This window comes from Populus euphratica, unplaced genomic scaffold (genome assembly GCF_000495115.2).
Source record: "Populus euphratica unplaced genomic scaffold, PopEup_1.0 scaffold464.1, whole genome shotgun sequence".
NCBI lineage: Eukaryota > Viridiplantae > Streptophyta > Magnoliopsida > Malpighiales > Salicaceae > Populus > Populus euphratica.
In genome coordinates this window covers 100,687-119,188 of record NW_011500187.1, presented here as the reverse complement: position 1 = coordinate 119,188, position 18,502 = coordinate 100,687, and the positions used below count along the sequence as shown (strand labels likewise).

The window sequence follows — 18,502 nt, the reverse complement described above, 5'->3', positions numbered from 1 at the left end:
GAATTTCAAATGTAACATTTCTAAGCCATGGTGCCTTGTCGGGTATTTTAATGAGACTATCTCTCCTTCAGATCGTAAGGGTGGGATAAATATTACTTGTTCTATGAAAGCATTTAAATATTGTTACATGGATATCCTTTCTACTAACTACTATCTTCTGTTAAATTATCTATATCTGATAACTCTGTCATATCCCCTGTTCACGAAACATTGCACACCAAGCAACTAGGTGTTTCCTTCAGATGTTTGGTTCTACGGTATTCTGGGTTTCTTCTCCAACATTTTATTGATTCTATGGTGTTCTGAGTTGCTTGCTTTTGAGAAGAATTAATTTTTTTATTTATACTGATTCGTAAGAACAGTTGTGTTGAGAATAAAGCACCGATGCTTCGTGATATTGTAATTAGAGTTCCTTTGTGAGTTAAGTTACAAACACATTGATGTATTTATTTCTCACTTTGAATATCTTTTCAAAGTATGTGCAAGTAGGTTGTGTACTGGTTAAACAAAAAAAAAAGAACTTAAAAATCAAGCAGGATTTTCTAGTCAACAGTAACTGCTGCGTGCATTGGCACTTTTTTATAGAAGTAACACCCAAACCAAAACAAAAAAGACACGACCAAAAAAACAACCAAAAAAACACGCATATTAAGTGACTCGAAAAAATATAACACAACCATGAAGCAAAAGAGAAGCAGTTCGAAAGAGGAATCCAGTTCTCTAAATCTGCTACTCTGGCGTTGTTCTCATGTCAACTCCACTTGGTATCGAATTCACGAGCATGAGTAAAATACTCGAATCCATGAGTAACAGAGTAACGTTTCTGAAAAAAATTCTTAATTAAAATCAAAAAGTGACTACAATGAGGGGGCACTCGTATTTATAAGCTGCCACCCTAATTCTAATAAGAGAATCACTTACGGAAAAACAGGAAAATTCCTACTAGAAACAGTAAATTAAAGTCTTAAACTTAAACAACAGTAAATAGGAAAAATAGGAATCCCAATATAGGAGGCTATGTTACATAAGGTAAGAGTGGCTGGCACTTGTTTTATGGCAGGATTCCTTCCGCAAGCTGTCCTGCATCAATAAGGTAGCGAGAATGTTTATTCGAAAATTCACTGCAATTTAGAAACACACAACTATATCCATGAGTACTAACCATATTTTTTTTTTTAATGAAACAGAAAGAAAAGACTAATCAAATGAAATACCGCAGAAAAAATTGCACAAACTCTTGCACATAAAACTTTAAGATGCCAAATGCTTGCAGAACTTACTTCATGTTACTAGCTGCGTTGTTTAGTTTCTTCCTGCACCATTTCTACGAGCATTCTTCTTCGTTCTTCTTGCCTTCAGATTCCATTGATCTTCAACCACTTTCAGAAACCATGCTGGTTTTCTTGTTCTGAACACAACGTATCCCATTGTGACTCCAAACACAAACCCCCATCCATACCCTATTGCCACAGCTTTCCATCCAAATCCTTCTCCAAAGAATTTTGAATCATCTCCATCGTGAAAGTTTGATGGCTGCAATGGTGATGCCTCGTAACTATTGCATTCTTTTGGCATGGGGAATCCACATAAACCCACGTTTCCTTCAAATGAGCTTGCGTTAAACGTGTCCAAGTGCTTTCCACTGGGTAGGGGCCCCTCAAGCCGGTTATGTGAAAGGTTTAAGACTGCAAGAAATGTTAGATCTGCCAACTGTACTGGAATCCTTCCAGTAAACAAATTTGAAGACAGATCTAAAGATTCCAGAAAGGTCAACATTCCTATAGATGATTGAATATGACCAGTAAGGGAATTATGAGAGAAGTTAAGTTGTTGGACTGCTGTAAATTTTCCGATCAACTCTGGAATCTCTCGGGTGAATTTGTTATTTGACAAATCAAGTATTCTACGAGTGCTTTGGATTTTCGTGAACTCAGTTTCGCACCCTTCCCATGTCACTGCCATCATGTAATATATATTAGGATTATAGCTCATTTTTGCTTCGAGATTATTGAAATACCCTATTGGCAAAGGTCCACTCAAACTATTGTTGGAGATGTCCAAAATCCGCAATTTGGAGAATGAATTATTAGTAGTCGAACTATTCACAAAACCTTGGAGTTCGTTGGACTTTAGTACAACAACATAAAGCTCTGAAGTGTTTCTAGAAAATAGGGAAATGTGTCCTCAATCTTATTGTTGCCAAGATCAAGCACTTCCAGCAATGTGCAGTTGATGATAGACGATGGAATTTTCCCTTCCAATTCATTGCCATTTAGGTTGAGATATCCCAAGTTATTCCCCTTTGAAAATGGTGAAAAAATAGTGCCTTGAAGATTATTCATGCCAAGATTCAAAATTGAGAGAGAGTTGCTAAAGTTCCCTAAACATTGTGGTATAAAACCACTCAAGCTGTTGTTGGACAAATCAAGGAGTCGAAGGAATTTAAGCTTGCAAATAGAAGAAGAAATTTCACCTGTTAGTTTACTGTTGGATGCAAGAACAAGGGCTTCCAGGTTCTCTTGTTTGAAAATTGAACTTGGGATTGGACCATGCAAGTTGTTTTTGCTCAAATCAAAGAATCTCAATGAAAGGGTATTTATTTGAGAAGAAATAGGTCCTGAAAGTTAATTATTGGATAAACCTAAATTTTCAAGGAGGGTTAGGTTACCTAAAAAATCTGGAATCTGACCCAAAAAATTATTGGAATCGAGATACAAAATACGAAGTTGCACAAGGTTTCCAAGTGATGATGGAATCTGACCCCCAAAATTATTACCTGCGAGATCTAAACGGGTGAGTTGAGTGAGATGACCAATCAGGGTTAGATTTGATATTAGAGCTTCTAAGAGACAGAACTTCCAACAACTTTAGATTAGTGAAGAAGTCATTTTCTAAATAAACTGAAATTCTCGTATGAGAAAGACCCAATAACCTGAGGGCATTACTCACATTGGACGAAGGGTAAGAGCCAGTGAGGTCGCCGTTGAATGTCAAATCAAGTACTTGAAGGTTTGGTAGGAGAAAGATGTTACCTGGGAACTTCCCTTTCAATCCACAACCCCAAAGGGCTAGAGCTGACAAGGATGAGGACAGATTCGCCAAGGAATTAGGTGTGACCAAAGGCATATTTACATAACCCAAACGGAGACCACTGATAGTCGTTTTCGTTTCCAGAGAGAGCAAGTGAAACCAACTCAGTGAGTTGCTCAAGATCATGTGGAATTGGACCTGTAAGATTGTTATCTGCAAGATCCAACTGCTGGAGGTGCTTAAATTTTCTAATTGAGGATGGGAATATTCCTTGCAGTCCACAGGAACGGAGTATGAGTGATGACAAAGAAGAAGACAGATTCATCAAGGAATTGGGTGTAACCAATGACATGTCTACTTAACTCAGTTCGAGTTCTCTAAGCTGGGTTAGATTTCGAACAAGCTTGTCAAAAGAAATTGGTTCTAGACTTAGATAGTCGTTTAAGTCTCCAGAGATATCAAGTGAAACCAATTCAGAGAGATGAGAGATTTCCGACGGAACTTGACCTGCCCTGCAGAAACCATGTAGAAACCAGGCCCTAATTTATTTTGGGCTGATTTCAGTCTAGTTTTTTTTTTAATTGGGTCTGGTTCATTTAAAGAATTATTTTAAAAATTTGTGATTTTCTGTAATTTTATTACTGTATTTTTTTAATATCAATTTGTATTTTTATACTATAAAGATAAAAATTTGGTATTAAAATATCCTATTTTCGTTAAGTCATCAAAAAAATATAAAAATTAAAATATTTTGTTTTCATGCATATGACCTAGTTTGTCCAATATATATATATATATATATATAATCACATCACATCACATCAAAGAAAATTTCAAAAAATATATGTTTTAGCATACATTTTGGTTTTAATAACCGGTTTATTCAAGCCATAAGAACACAAACCCAGTGACCTTAGGTAAGGCATATTTCGGGTGCTAATACCTTTCCTTTACGCAATTAGTCCCCGTACCCGATCTCTGAGACTAGTTAGGGTTCCCAGTGACCAAAATACTAGGTGGCGACTCCCATTCCATTTTCCATCAACAAAAGACTAGATTTTCTTATCCCTCTATATTTTCCATTAGATAGATACATTCCATGATAAAAATGGAATATTCATTGCGACGCCGCACACATGTGACAATGACCTTGAGAAAAGAAAATCAACTACAGGTTATGTGTTTATAATTGTAGGAGGAGCTATGAGCTGGGTCTCTAAACTTCAGATTGTTGTAGCGTTATCCACAATAGAAGCTGAGTATATGATAGTTACTATTAAGAGGATCTTGAGATACATCAAGGGTAGCTTATATGCCACATTATGTTATGGATGATCATAATATATTGTTAGAGGTTATGTTGATTCAGATTTTGCTGGTGACCTTGAGAAAAGAAAATCCACTATAGGCTATGTGTTCATAATTGTTGGAGTAGCTATGAGCTGGGTCTCTAAACTTCAGACTGTTGTAACGTTGTCCACAATAGAAGTTGAGTATATGGTAGCTACACAAGCTTGTAAAGAAGCAATATCGATGAAGAAACTTATGGAGGAACGCAGGCATAAACAAGAGAAAATTCCTTTGTATTGTGATAGTCAAAATGCCTTGCATATTGCATGGAATCTAATGTTTCATTCAAGAACAAAAGAAATAGATATTCAATATCAATTTGTTCGTGAAATGGTGGAAGATGGAAGTGTAGATTTTCAGATGCTTTGACCAAACAAATATTTATGGTGTAAATCCTCTTATGGCCTAACTGAAATGTAAGCAGCATGAAGATAACAAATATAAAAAGGATAGAAGAATCACAAATGATCAAGTGTGAAAACTTGATTAAATCATCAAAGTCTTCAAGTAAGAGAATGTGAAGCTAACTGGCACCAATTGGTGGAGCTAGGTCAACAAAGTGGACACCAATTCGGTGCCACTTGCCTTGTCCCTTGTGCTTTGCTTGGATCCTTTGCGAGCTAGGCAATGCATCCAAGTTTATTTTCCACACCACAAGAGAGGAAGAAAAGAGTGAGAGAGAGAAAGTAATCTCACAAAATTATGAGGTAGTTTTGAGAGAGTAAGTGAGGTATTTTTTCCTATTAATAAAGAAATTTCAGTTGTTCTCCTATTAGTAGAGAGATGTTGTAATTCTCACACTATTTAGTAAAATCTTTCTATACTTGCATGTTGATGTAGCCTAATTTGGGTGAACTATGTAAATTTTTATGTGTCATTTCTCATTTTATCTTATCCATTATCTTTTATTTTGTTGGGTTTACATGCCAGTATTCTAACACTTTGGTGCTCCCTTCAAAAGACTAAAGAATTTGAAAGTAGAATGCAAATGTGATTCATATGTATGTTACGGCGCATATCTCAACCTTCTTATGTGATGCTGAAACTATTGATGCTGATTACATAAAAATGGGAGAACGAATCGAACAAGGAATCGTAGGTAATTAGATTTTCATATTTTATTTCTATTTGTAGTCTGAATCTTAATTGATTTTCGTTGATTGTTAGTATTCTCAATCAATATCATTGCTTAATCTCGATTACCGTATTCATGCTTATCCAATAACAATCGAAATCGGTAAACGTCCATGCATGTTCTAAATTACTGTAGCAAACTGGAAGCAGAAAAATTCTTAATATGAATTATTCATAAACATGCATGTTCGAAATAAGGCTTTTGAATCCTACGCTGTTATCTCATTGCAATCCAAGTCCATGGTTATGAGTGAAATGCTCTGTTTCTGGCACCGGCCTCGTCTTCGCTTCATCGTTGCTACCCGTTTAATACTGTAAGTGCTGTAATATGCCTCACCATTTCTTGTAGGTGCGAGGTTGATGTTCGACAACTGCATCATGACGAGGAATGAGTCGGTCTCGTTTGCAAGACTTAAAGAAAACAAGAAAGCTGACAGAGGGGGTTTGAAGAACAGTAAGGAAGTCTTATTATTCTGTGTGATTTCTACGGTGTATATACATAGTTTATATAGAAAAGATCTTGTCTAAATAAGTAAACTGACAGATTAGCAACTAATTTTTAAGATTTAATTACAAAAACTACAATCAAACTAAATCCCTAAGATATGATTTACAAATCAAGCTTTAATTGTTTTGATTCCGAATCCTAACAAGACTAGCCAACAAATTACATATATTTTTTTTTTCCAGTTGCAATTTGCGGCGGCATCCCATTTCCAGGAGCTAAGCTTTAACAAGGTTGCTTATTCACATTACCATTTTGCTTGCATAAATCTATGATAGAAATATTTGGAACTAATTAATTTGCCAACGCTTCTGTTTGCATGATAACACTGCCCAAAAGTAGGCAAGGAACAGAGCATTAGAATTGGTTGTGAAACGAGGACAGCGCCTGGTTGATCCGGGTGATGGAGAAAAAGTGGATGATTGGAGTTCTCCCATTGTTCTGAGGTCTTGAAAGAGTTCGACAGCGCCTGTTATATTCAAGAAGCTTTTGGTCTTCGTCACCAGGCATGAGGTATTTTAGTTGTATGGATTCCTAGGTTCTCATAACTAGAGCTCTGATACCATAAAGAAAATGATAATGCGAACATTTTCTGTATTTTTTTTTTCAATATTGCAAAGCTGTACGACATATACATGCAGTTTACATATAATCTGATCCACCATTCTAGGAGCTATTCTAGGATTAACCTTGATAAATTGTTAATGAATCGAAATGTTAAAGCAACTAATCTCTTCACGGCGAAATGTACTTCACATAAAAAGCGCACTCCTAAATAAATAAATAGTGTGAATACACTAAGAAAGGGTGATTGAAGGAAAGATGTAACAACTGCTGCATGCATTGGTTCTTTTTTTATAGATGTAACATCCAAACCTTGCATCAAAACTAACCACAAACTAAACAAAAAAAAAAAAAAAACACGCAAATTAAGTGACTCGAAAATATTCAATGTATCGAATCTAACTAATAAAAAAAATAAAATTAAAACACAACCATGAAGGAAAACAGAAGCAGTACGAAAGAGGAATCCAATTCTCTGAATCTGTCACTCTAGTGGACTCTAGAGGATCCCACCAGGAAACAGCCTAGGAACACACCAAAAAAAAACACGCAAATTAAGTGACTGGAAAATATTCCATGTATCGAATAAAACTAATAAAAAAAAATAAAATTAAAACACAACCATGAAGGAAAACAGAAGCAGTACGAAAGAGGAATCCAATTCTCTGAAGCACTCTAGCGTTCTTCTCATGTCAACCTCCACTTGGTATCTCATAAGGTAGCGAGAATGTTTATTCCAAACTTCACTGCAATAGAGAAAAATACAAATAATTTTTTTTTATTAATGAATCCGAAAGCGAAAGAAAAGGCTAATCAAAGGAAATAGCACAGAAAAAATAGCATAAACTCTTGCACGTAAAACCTTAAGACGTCAAATAATGCTTGCAGAACTTACCTCATGTTACTAGCTCCGTTGTTTAGTTTCTTCTTGCACCATTCCTACGAGCATTCTTCTTCGTTCTTCTTGCCTTCAGATTCCATTGATCTTCAACCACTTTCAGAAACCATGCTGGTTTTCTTGTTCTGAACCCAACGTATCCCATTGTGACTCCAAACACAATCCCACATCCATTCCCTATTGCCACAGCTTTCCATCCAAATCCTTCTCCAAAGAATTTTGAATCATCTCCATCGTGAAAGTTCGATGGCTGCAATGGTGATGCCTCGTCACTATTGCATTCTTTTGGCATTGGAAATCCACATAAACCCAAGTTTCCTTCAAATGAGCTTGCATTAAACGTGTTGAACTGCTTTCCAGTGGGTATGGCCCCCTCAAGCTGGTTATGTGAAAGGTTTAAGACTGCAAGAAATGTTAGATCTGCCAACTGGTCTGGAATCCTTCCGGTAAGAAAATTTGAAGATAGATCTAATGATTCCAGATTGCTCAACATTCCTAATGATGATTGAATTTGACCTGTAAGGAAATTATAAGAGAGGTTGAGTTGTTGAAGTCCTTTAAGCTTTCCAATCACCTTTGGAATCTCTCCGATAAAATTGTTGTTTGACAAATCAAGTATACTAAGAGTGCTTCGGATTTTCTCGAACTCAATCTCAACCCCTTTCCATGTCATTTTTATGAAATAGGCCATCATGTGAAATGAATTTTGATCATAGGCCATCATTGCTCCAAAACTATTGAAATACCCTATTGGTAAAGGTCCACTCAAATTATTGTTGGAGATGTCAAAGATCCGCAATTTGGATAATGAATTTTTAGTAGTCGGACTATTCACAAAACCGTGGAGTTTATTGGACTTTAGGACAAGGATATACAGCTCTGGAAGCGTTTCTAGAAAATAGGGAAAGGTGTCCTCAATCTTATTGTCACCAAGATCAAGAATTTGCAGCGTTGTGCAATTACCTAAGAAAGCTGGAATCCTACCTGAAAAATTATTGTTATTGAGATATAAGATTTGAAGTTGCACAAGATTTTTAAGTGATGATGGAATCTGATCACTCAAATTATTACCTGCAAGGTCTAAACGAGTGAGGTGTGTAAGATAACCAATCAGGGTTAGATTTGACCCTATGATATTACCATCTCTAAGAGCCAGAACTTCCAATAACTTTAGATTTGTGAAGAAGTCATTTCCTAAATAAACTGAAATTCTAGTAAGAGAAAGGCCCAATAACCAAAGGGCATTACTCACATTGGATGAAGGAAAAGAGCCAGTGAGGTCGTCGTTGTTTGTCAAATCAAGTTCTTGAAGGTTTGGTAGGAGAAAGAGGCCCATTATGTTACGTGGGAACTTCCCTTTCAATCCACAATTCCAAAGGCCAAGAGCTGACAAGGATGAGGACAGATTCGCCAAGGAATTAGGTGTGACCAAAGTCATATTTACATAACCCAAACGGAGACCACTTAGCTTGGTTAGGTTTTGAATAATCTTGTCAAAAGAACTTGGTTCTACACTCAAATAGTCATGGAAAGAGAGATCAATTGAAACCAACTCAGTGAGTTGCCCACGATCATTTGGAATTGAACCTGTAAGATTGCTAAATCTAAGATCTAACTTCTGGAGGTGCTTAAATTTTCTCACTGAGGATGGGAATTTTCCTTGCAATCCACATGAATAGACTGTGAGTGATGACAAAGAAGAAGACAGATTCATCAAGGAATTGGGCACAACCAATGACATGTCCACCCACTTCAGATAGAGTTCTCTAAGCTGGGTTAGATTTTGAACAAGCTTGTCAAAAGAAATTGGTTCTAGACTTGGATAGTCGTTTTCGTTTCCAGAGAGAGCAAGTGAAACCAACTCAGTGAGTTGCTCAAGATCATGTGGAATTGGACCTGTAAGATTGTTATCTGCAAGATCCAACTGCTGGAGGTGCTTAAATTTTCTAATTGAGGATGGGAATATTCCTTGCAGTCCACAGGAACGGAGTATGAGTGATGACAAAGAAGAAGACAGATTCATCAAGGAATTGGGTGTAACCAATGACATGTCTACTGAACTCAGATCGAGTTCTCTAAGCTGAGTTCTCTAAGCTGATCGAGTTCTCTAAGCTGGGTTAGATTTCGAACAAGCTTGTCAAAAGAAATTGGTTCTAGACTTAGATAGTCGTTTAAGTGTCCAGAGAGATCAAGTTAAACCAATTTGGAGAGATGAGAGATTTCCGACGGAACTTGACCTGCAAAGACTGAGTAATTTAGGTTAAGATATGTCAGGTTGGAGAACTTGACCTGCAAAGACTCTGTCTTGGGATGCTGGCAACGCTCTGAAGCAGAGCTACTAATGGAAAAGGACTCTTTGAACTGGAGCAAAGAAAGGCTTTGGACAGGAGCACAGAAATGAGATGAAGAGGAGTAATTTGATGATGAAATCGTTGTGTGAAAATGGAAGAGAAACAGAGTGGAAGAGAGAGATTGAGAGAGGGACAGTGGTGAAAACCGCTGGCCTTGCAGGATTCGAAAGTATATTTGGAGTGTTGAGCGAAAGATGAGGAATAAAGATATGAATTGGTACTATTTATACACAAACCAATCAAGATTTTGCTATTCAAATTCCGTACCAAAGAAAAAATCAATCTTGAGCACTGACGATTTGGCCTGTTTCCTTTTCGTTGTTTTACCCCCAAAGTCTTTATTTCTTGTATATAATTTTCCAACAAATTTATAGTGCTCATAAATTCTGTAGATATTGAAAGTGGGATTTCTGCGAAAAAAGTCTTCTTCACCAAGAATATTAAGTAACCAATAAATTAATATAGTAGATGTAGTCAACGAGTTCTTATAATAATAATATTACTCAATAATTCCTAAAAAAACAAAACATCATACTAAAACTAACAAATAACAAAGATTACATAAGGGACACAATTTTTAATTAAATTCATGGGCACACGAGTCAGGACTACTCTTATTATATTTTCCTTACTTACCATGGAGAAATAAAACAAATGAAGTAATGATAAATGTACATATATTACGTGTGTTTGATAACATGATGCATCATATTTTTAAAAATACATCAAAAATATATATTTTTATATATTTTTTAATTTTTAACATTAATATATAATTAAAATCATCAAAAAACACCTAAAAAACATCAATTTAATATTTCTTCAAGTAAAAAGTAATTTCAAAAGCACTTTGAAAATCAATTTAACCATATTATAGAATTATATAAATCATATTTTAGAATCTCGCTTAATAGTTTAACCTTTTGGGTGATATAACTTTTTTAATATAGTATCAGAGCTTTAATGATCAAGCGGTCACGAGTTCGAATCCCACCATCTTTATTCTCTCTTCTAATTAAAATTTAATTAACAACACAGACTAATGTGAGTATATACAAATTTCAAATTTAAAAGATTTTCAATTAAGGGAGTGTGTTAAAGAGTAATATAATATTATATATTGGGGTCTCACTTAACAGTTTAATCTTTTGAGTTAAGATGGTTCTTTAATATAGTATTAGAAAATTAACAGTCACGAATTCGAATCCTACCAACCTCATTGTATTTAATAAAAAATAAGTATAAAATAGTGTGAGTTCATATAAATTACTCAAGAAAATATTTTAAAAAATTATATAAATCATATATTGGGGTCTCACTTAACATGTTAAGTTTTTGGGTAAGATAATTTTTTAACAAACTACGATGCAAAACGCACACGGACAATTTTTGTGCAAAATCATAAGGTGATTCTAAATTTAAGAGCAAGCTATTTAATTTAAATTTATTTTATTGTTGCTAGCGAACTCTTCTTTGTTTCTTTTGCATGAGTTGCCTATAGAGCAAACGGTTTCTTATTGTATAATCTACGTTCACAAATGAAGTGGCTCCATGATTTTTGTTGAGAGTAGATAATATCCCTACTTTTACATTTGCAGCAAGTTCATGTGCTAATCTTCATTTGGTGCTGATTATGGAATTGAAGGTTGAATTATTCAATTGCAAATATTTCTATACAAGTAGGTCCCTTAGTTGACTAAACAATAGTGTTGGAAAGATACGTAAAGATGATATCCCTTCGTACTTACATCTGCAGAAAGTGTATGTGCTATTAGATACAGTTTGTGCTGTAATTAGAAATTGTTTTGTAGCTCGTCATCTGGTCTGTCCTCTTCCTCCTTGACCTCCAAGCCTTCCGGAACTTGGATATATTGTCCAACAATTACGTGTGGAAAAGATGGAACTGACATGTTGACTTATTCAATTGCAAATATTTCCATACCAGTAGGTCCCTTAAGTACCTCCTTGACTATACAATAGCGTTGGAAACACGGCAATATTAATTTCCGAAATTGACATTTTTATGCAAATTTCTGAATATTCACAGTTCATTTACAATTTTAGATAAAGATACATCTGGGCCTCGATCGTATAAGCATTTAATGATTTTGAACTAAGTTTGTGATACTTGAATTAATAATTTATAAAATATAAATTTAAAATTTAATCAATTAAACTACACCATACATTTGATATCCCTACATTTACGTATAAATTAATAGATACAGTTTGTGATCTCATTGCAACTTCCTTTTGGAGCTCGTCTGATGGTAACTGTTCTTGGGGACATCTACCGCTCTATGCCTAGGTGGCTTCTAATTTTAATACTAATTAAATCTTCTGCAAAATGCTGTGAAATTATTATTGTGATTATTAACAAGAACAAGGAACTGCTTACTTGAAGGGTTAAACAATTATACGTTTTTGATCGGCGGAAAAAATAAGCATTTATAGTTTAAAAAATAAGATTTCCAGGCTGGGAATACAGGCAAACACAGATACTACACATCAAGAACATTGCAAAAATGATTCATTGACAAATAAGACTTCCCAGTAAAAAGAAGTTCATAATTGGAGGACAAGATCAGAAGAAAAGGCTCATTGATGAATGACATGTGTGTTGAAGCATGAAGTTTAGTCTGATCCAACATAATTTAATATAAGCCCAAGACCTGTGTATTATATTATTGCAATCATATATATTAAGTTTAATTTTTTCAATTTAGTGTTTTAAGTTTAGTAGGATTCATTGAACTATATAAAAAAACACTTGTATATAACAACAATTAAGGCAAACCATAACACAGTTTCAGCACTATCAAGCCTCAAGGCTTCTCTTGTTCTTCTTCCACTCTTTGAATCTCTTCTTGTTCTTATAATGTGAATCTCAGAAGCAGGCATTCTTCCCACCTCTGGACTGTGAGCAAAAGCTCTTAATTATTGACCTTCAAGTCTCCGCAACTAATATATATAGTCAAACAAGTGGCGCAAAACAGGGGACTGAAGGTTTAATTATTGAAAATTTAAATATTTCCATACAAGTAGGTCTTGACTAAACAGAAGTGTTCGAAACACGGCAATATTAACTCCAATGTTAACTCCACTTGGTATCTCGTGAGGTACAACCTCTATTGAATTTGTACTGCAATAAGAAAACATACAATAATAGTCATGAGTACTTTGATTTACTGAATGTAATTTTTTTGAGTTTCTTCTTGCACCTTGTCTGCGAGAATTCATTTCTGTTCTTCTTCCCTTCAAATTCCATTGACCTTCAACCATCCTCATAAACCATGCAAGTACTCGTCTCGTTGTGACTCCAAATACAAACCCACATCCATAGCCCATTGCCACAACTTTCCATCCAAATCCATCTCCAAACAATGTTGAGCGATTTCCTTCATTAAAGTTTGATGGCAACAATATTGATGGTGCCTCGCCACTATTGCATCCTTTTGGCAGTGGAAATCCACATAAACCCAAGTTTCCTTCAAATGTGTTGAGTTACTTTCACTAGGTATGTGTCCCTCGAGATGGTTATGTAAAAGATTTAGTACTGATCAAGAAATGATTAGCCATCAAGTTTTAGCCAACTGCATAGGAATCCTTCTGGTAAGCAAATTGGAAGATAGATCTAATGATTCTAGTTTGGTCAAAACTCCTAGTGATGATTGGATACGACCTGTAAGGGAATTGTGAGAGAGGTTAAGTTGTTGAAATGTTTTAAGTTTTCCAATCAATTTTGGAATCTATCCGAAATTGTTATTTGAGAAGGGCAAGTACTCCGAGAGTACTTTGGATTTTCTTAAACTCTCTTTCCATGTTGTTTTTAAGGTATAGGCATATCTTGAGAAAACTCTTGCCATCATATATATAATATTTTAAAGAGATCATCGTTGCTTCAAGACTATTAAAACACCCTATTGGCAATGGTCCACTAAAATTATTGCTTAAGATGTCAAAAATCTATAATTTGAAGGAGTTACAAGTGACTGGACCTTCAAAAAACCCTAGAGTCTATTCAATTTTAGAACAAAAACCTGCAATTTTGAAAGTGTTTCTAGGAAATAGGGGAATGTATACTCAATCTTATTGTTGCCTAGATCAAGAACTTCCACTATTATGCAGTTGATGATTGAAGATGGCATATATTTCCCCAGGTTGGAATATCCCAAGCCATTCCTCTTTAAAAATGTTAAAGAGATAGTTCATTGAAGATTGTTCATGCCTAAATGTAAAATTAATAGTGTTATTGAAGTTCTCCAAACATGGGGGAATAGAACTACTCAAGCTATTGTTGGATAAGTCAAGGATTTGAAGGAGTTTCAGCATGCAAATAGAAAAAGAAATTTCTTTACTGTTGGATGTAAAATGATTATTAACAAGCTCTCTTATTTGAAAATTGAACTTCGGATTGGACCATTCAAGTGGTTATTGCTCAAATTTCAAATAATTTGATTGTTTTTGTCCTTTTACTTCTTGTAGGCTCAACTTCATCATTTTTTTTTATTGATGATGACTATTTGAGCTACCCTCTATCATTCTTTTAAATGAATAATTTTCTTGTAGGTCCTTAAATGAAAACACATCTTCCAAAAATATGGCGCCCTTTGATTCTATAATAGTATTAGAATATATGTTCTCAATACTTAACTTGTGTACAAAAAATTAATATGCATTATTATTGTAAGCATATCCGATAAATACACAATTCACAATTTTATATCCTATCTTGAACTTTTTATGATCAAGTATTGCTACCTTTCTAAGACACCCTCACATTTTGAGGTATTTTTAAGAAGATTTTTTACCTTTCCACGATTCATATAGTGTCTTTTCTAGTTTTTTATGGGTGTACTTTATTAAATATACAATTGGCAGTCAGAATTGCCTCATTTCACAAGTTTTAAGGTACTCTTGAACTTATCAACATGATATTATTAAGTGTTTGATTTTTATGTTTTTTAATGTCATTTTATTGAGGTAAATAAGGAGTAATAATGTAAGACCCAAACTTTTGACCCAAACTTAAGCCTAAGTCAGCCCAAACCCAACATAAGTTAACCTAAGTATTTAAGGAAGAGTTGCAAGAGAATTGCTTTTCTCTCTTCTAATTCTTGTAGCCGTCGTGACTCTCTCCTCATCAAACTAAGAATTTCAGTTTTTGATCTTAAGTTTTGGATTTAAGAAAAGTGGAAGTAGCAAGTAAATGATTCTCTCTCATGTTAGTTTTTCATGTTACTTTTAATTATGATTTGTTTATGGAAGGATTAAGAGAGAGAGAGAGAGAGAGAGAGATTAGGGTTTATAAGAATTAGAAGTTTATGTTGTTAAGATTGATTTATGATTATTAAGGGTTTAATATTAGGTGATTAATTAGTATGTTATTAGAAATAATGATTTGTGAGTTGATTTGTTTAAATTAATTTTTATGGGTTAAGAAATTCATTTTTACCTTGCTGGAAAATCTAGACAGAATGGTCTTAAGGTTGAAGATGACCAAATTTTATTTTGGTCCTTGATTTATGAAAATTTCAGTTTAGTCCCTAAATTTTGGAAAAATTACAATTTCACCCCTAAATATATTTTGAGATTCTGGGAAGTGTTATTATGAGGTTAAGGATGATGAATCTCAGTTTGATAATTGATTTGGAATATTTTTAGTTTGGTCCCTTAATTATAGGAATTTACATCTTTGTCCTTAAACTTTTAAAACATTACAGTTTGGTCCCTGGTTCATTCTAGACAGAATTGAGGATGGTTTATGGGTGAAATTTCAATATGGTTATGTATTTATAGTTTGGTCTAGTTTTGATAAAATTACATTTTGGTCCCTGTTTTAGATAATTGTCGTTTTAGTCCTTAAACCTAGGAGATTAAACTTGGTTTTATTTTATGCATTGGAATCTTTTATTTGTTTTGTTTTGAGTTGCTTTTGAGTATATTTCATATATTTATTGTAAGTTTCTCTAATGATCCTTAATAGGTTTTTCGGGTCTTTGATCTAATATTCCTTTTAATTTATATTCTTCCGGATGAGTAAGATAATCTTTAATATGTATATAATATAAATAAATATGTATGTTGATTATATGATGAGTTCGATTAGTTAATCTCTTGAATATTTATATATTTTGCTTTATTTTTCAAGTACTCATCTATTCTTAAATTTGCACTCGCATTCTGTCGAGTTAAATTCTATTTGATATGATATACATTTCTTTGATGATTCTATAAATATCTATTATGCCTTGATATAGGATTTGTCAGTAACTCCATGCTACTAGAGAGTAGTTAGCCTATATGCACATAGTATTCTGTATACCTAGCTGATGAGAGAGGCATCAACCTGTGGCGACTGATCATCCCACAGTGGTCACCTTCGGGTGTCATCTGATCTCTGACATGTATTCCACTACGTTATGATAATATGTTTAGTATATATATGTATATGTATATCAAGATAAATCATCTTGTAAACTATTAATACCTAAAATATCTAAAATATATATTAAATATTATTCCCTCACTGAATTGGTTGAACTCACCCCTCATTCTTAATATTATTCCAAGTTCTTAGTTTTTGATAACAGGTGGACTTTGTTGAGTGTTCCTATTTCTTCAGTTTTGGTCGGTATGCCTTACTTGTTTTATAAGGCTTCCTTTCCTTTTAGTTTTGATTCGATGTCTTAGACGCTCTACTATTTTTCTATTTTAATTAAGTTTAGTTTTTAACAATGTAATGAGTATTATGGATTATTGTTTTTGTTTTAATTACTGATGAAGAGTTTTGAACTATCTTTTGGGTTTATCAGTTTTGAATAATATAATATTTCTGAAGATTATGAAATGCTGCGTATTTTTGAATAAATTGTTCTTTTGATACGTCTGTTTTGAGGCTTAGCGTAAGTGTAGTGTTTTTTTGACATCGCTCCTGCGTTGCCGATCACGGACCTAGAATTTGGATCGTGACAAATAATTTGGTGGATTATCTCATTTTGGAAACAAAATTCACCAAAATGTGTTCCATACTCTTCATATCTATAACTTCGTATTACTTTTTTTTCTTATTAAGTTGCTTTTGAACTTAATTTTTGTAATTTTTAAATATTTCAAGAGTCTCATTTTTGTTTCTAAGCAAATAAGTATAAGAGTACCTTGTGCAATTCTCTATATGGAAAGGTGATATAGTGCTTCTTTCCTCCATTGGTTTACACTATTGTTAAATCATTAATGTCTGAGTGAATTTAATCTAGAAGTTCATTTCTTCTTTTAATTATTTGAAAAAAAAATTATAAATTTTGATTTTACACAAACCTCACATGTATGTTTTTTCTAAAAGACCATGGTAGGTATTAATTCAAGATGAACCAATTTTGTATAAAATTATAATTCATATGCCCTAACCTCTCATGCCATACATCATAAGACTAAACCAAGTAAGAAGAAGATGCATTATTAATATTATTCATCTTAACCTTACTCACAATGCTCATTAAATTTATTTTGAAAAGGCCATCACTAAGACATCCTTTTTCTACAATACATATTTATATATATATAATAATCAAAATTTATATAAAAATTAGTGACAAAAAGACTTGGCTAATTAGAAAAAAAAAAGTTATGTTTGTTACAATGACAGAGAAAAAGAAAATAAAGAAATAAAAGCTCTGCAGCAAACTGAAAACTGACTCTTAAAAATCTAGTTGTCCATTGTATGATGCCTCAGGGCCCTCGATGATGTCTTTCCAGGACCTGCTTTTTATATGGAATTCTCCCAGCTTTAATGTGCAAGCAGGTTATGTACTGGTTAAATAAAAAAAACCCTTAAAATCAAGCTGGATTTTCTATTCAACATTAACTGCTGCATGCATCGCTTCATTTTTATAGATTTAACACCCAAACCTTGCATCAAAACTAACCAAAAAAATAAAATAAAAAACACACATATTAAGTGACTCGAAAATATTCCATGTATCGAATAAACTAATGAAAATAAAATAAAATAAAACACAACCATGAAGGAAAACCGAAGAAGTACGAAAGAGGAATCCAGTTCTCTGAATCTGCCACTCTAGCGTTCTTCTCATGTCAACTTAGCTTGGTATCTCATAAGGTAGCGAGGATGTTTATTCGAAACTTCACTGCAATTTAGGAACATACAAATAATTTTTTTTATTTAATGAATCCGAAAGCGAAAGAAAAGACTAATCAAAGGAAATAGCACAGAAAAAATACCATAAACTCTTGCGCATAAAACTTTAAGATGTCAAATGCTTGTAGAACTTACTTCATGTTACTAGCTGCGTTGTTTAGTTTCTTCTTGCACCATTTCTACGAGCATTCTTCTTCGTTCTTCTTGCCTTCAGATTCCATTGATCTTCAACCACTTTCAGAAACCATGCTGGTTTTCTTGTTCTAAACACAACGTATCCCATTGTGACTCCAAATACAAACCCACATCCATACCCTATTGCCACAGCTTTCCATCCAAATCCTTCTCCAAAGGATTTTGAATCATCTCCATCGTGAAAGTTTGACGGCTGCGATGGTGGTGCCTCGTCACTATTGCATTCTTTTGGCATTGGAAATCCACATAAGTCCAAGTTTCCTTCAAATGAGCTTGCATTAAACGTGTTGAACTGCTTTCCAGTGGGTATGGGCCCC

The 18,502-nt window shown here is 34.0% G+C and overlaps 4 protein-coding genes and 1 pseudogene across 6 annotated transcripts in view; 1 reads left to right on the top strand and 4 right to left on the bottom strand.

Annotated features, from left to right (window-relative positions):
• Positions 1–1,041: 1,041 nt before the first annotated feature.
• On the bottom strand, positions 1,042–2,037 carry LOC105111647 (receptor-like protein 12). Of its 2 annotated transcripts, none has more exons than XM_011007069.1 (2): positions 1,281–2,037; positions 1,042–1,121 (listed from the first exon to the last, which is right to left on the bottom strand). In XM_011007069.1, the coding sequence occupies exon 1, from the start codon at positions 1,990–1,992 to the stop codon at positions 1,303–1,305; it is 690 nt and encodes a 229-aa protein (XP_011005371.1). In that variant the 5' UTR covers positions 1,993–2,037; the 3' UTR covers positions 1,042–1,121; positions 1,281–1,302. The 2 variants fall into 2 exon arrangements, with proteins under 2 accessions (XP_011005371.1, XP_011005372.1); XM_011007070.1 differs by having other exon boundaries at positions 1,059–1,075.
• Positions 2,038–6,837: 4,800 nt separating this feature from the next.
• Positions 6,838–18,502, bottom strand: part of LOC105111650 (receptor-like protein 12) — a 34,104-nt gene continuing 22,439 nt past the window's right edge. Inside the window, exons 2-4 of the mRNA XM_011007074.1 lie at positions 18,126–18,375; positions 17,783–17,979; positions 6,838–6,896 (exon numbers count right to left, since the gene is read on the bottom strand). Coding sequence (XP_011005376.1) covers positions 18,148–18,375 — 228 coding nt within the window. The 3' untranslated portion in view covers positions 6,838–6,896; positions 17,783–17,979; positions 18,126–18,147. The remainder of the gene's footprint in view (positions 6,897–17,782; positions 17,980–18,125; positions 18,376–18,502) is intronic.
• The window catches only part of LOC105111648 (receptor-like protein 12), a 14,435-nt gene continuing 3,053 nt past the window's right edge, over positions 7,121–18,502 (bottom strand). The window contains exons 1-3 of one of the 2 annotated variants that reach the window (XM_011007071.1): positions 8,826–8,958; positions 7,479–8,372; positions 7,121–7,329 (exon numbers count right to left, since the gene is read on the bottom strand). In XM_011007071.1, the coding sequence (XP_011005373.1) occupies positions 7,501–8,372; positions 8,826–8,919 (966 nt within the window). In that variant the 5' untranslated portion in view covers positions 8,920–8,958 and the 3' untranslated portion in view covers positions 7,121–7,329; positions 7,479–7,500. Of the gene's footprint in view, positions 7,330–7,478; positions 8,373–8,825; positions 8,959–18,502 lie in introns of those variants that run through there. The other variant, XM_011007072.1, reaches the window with a different exon arrangement.
• On the bottom strand, positions 13,411–14,274 carry LOC105111663 (receptor-like protein 12; annotated as a pseudogene).
• Positions 16,496–18,502, top strand: part of LOC105111649 (uncharacterized) — a 3,173-nt gene continuing 1,166 nt past the window's right edge. The window contains exon 1 of the mRNA XM_011007073.1: positions 16,496–16,505. The gene's annotated coding sequence lies outside the window, so the exon portion shown is untranslated. The remainder of the gene's footprint in view (positions 16,506–18,502) is intronic.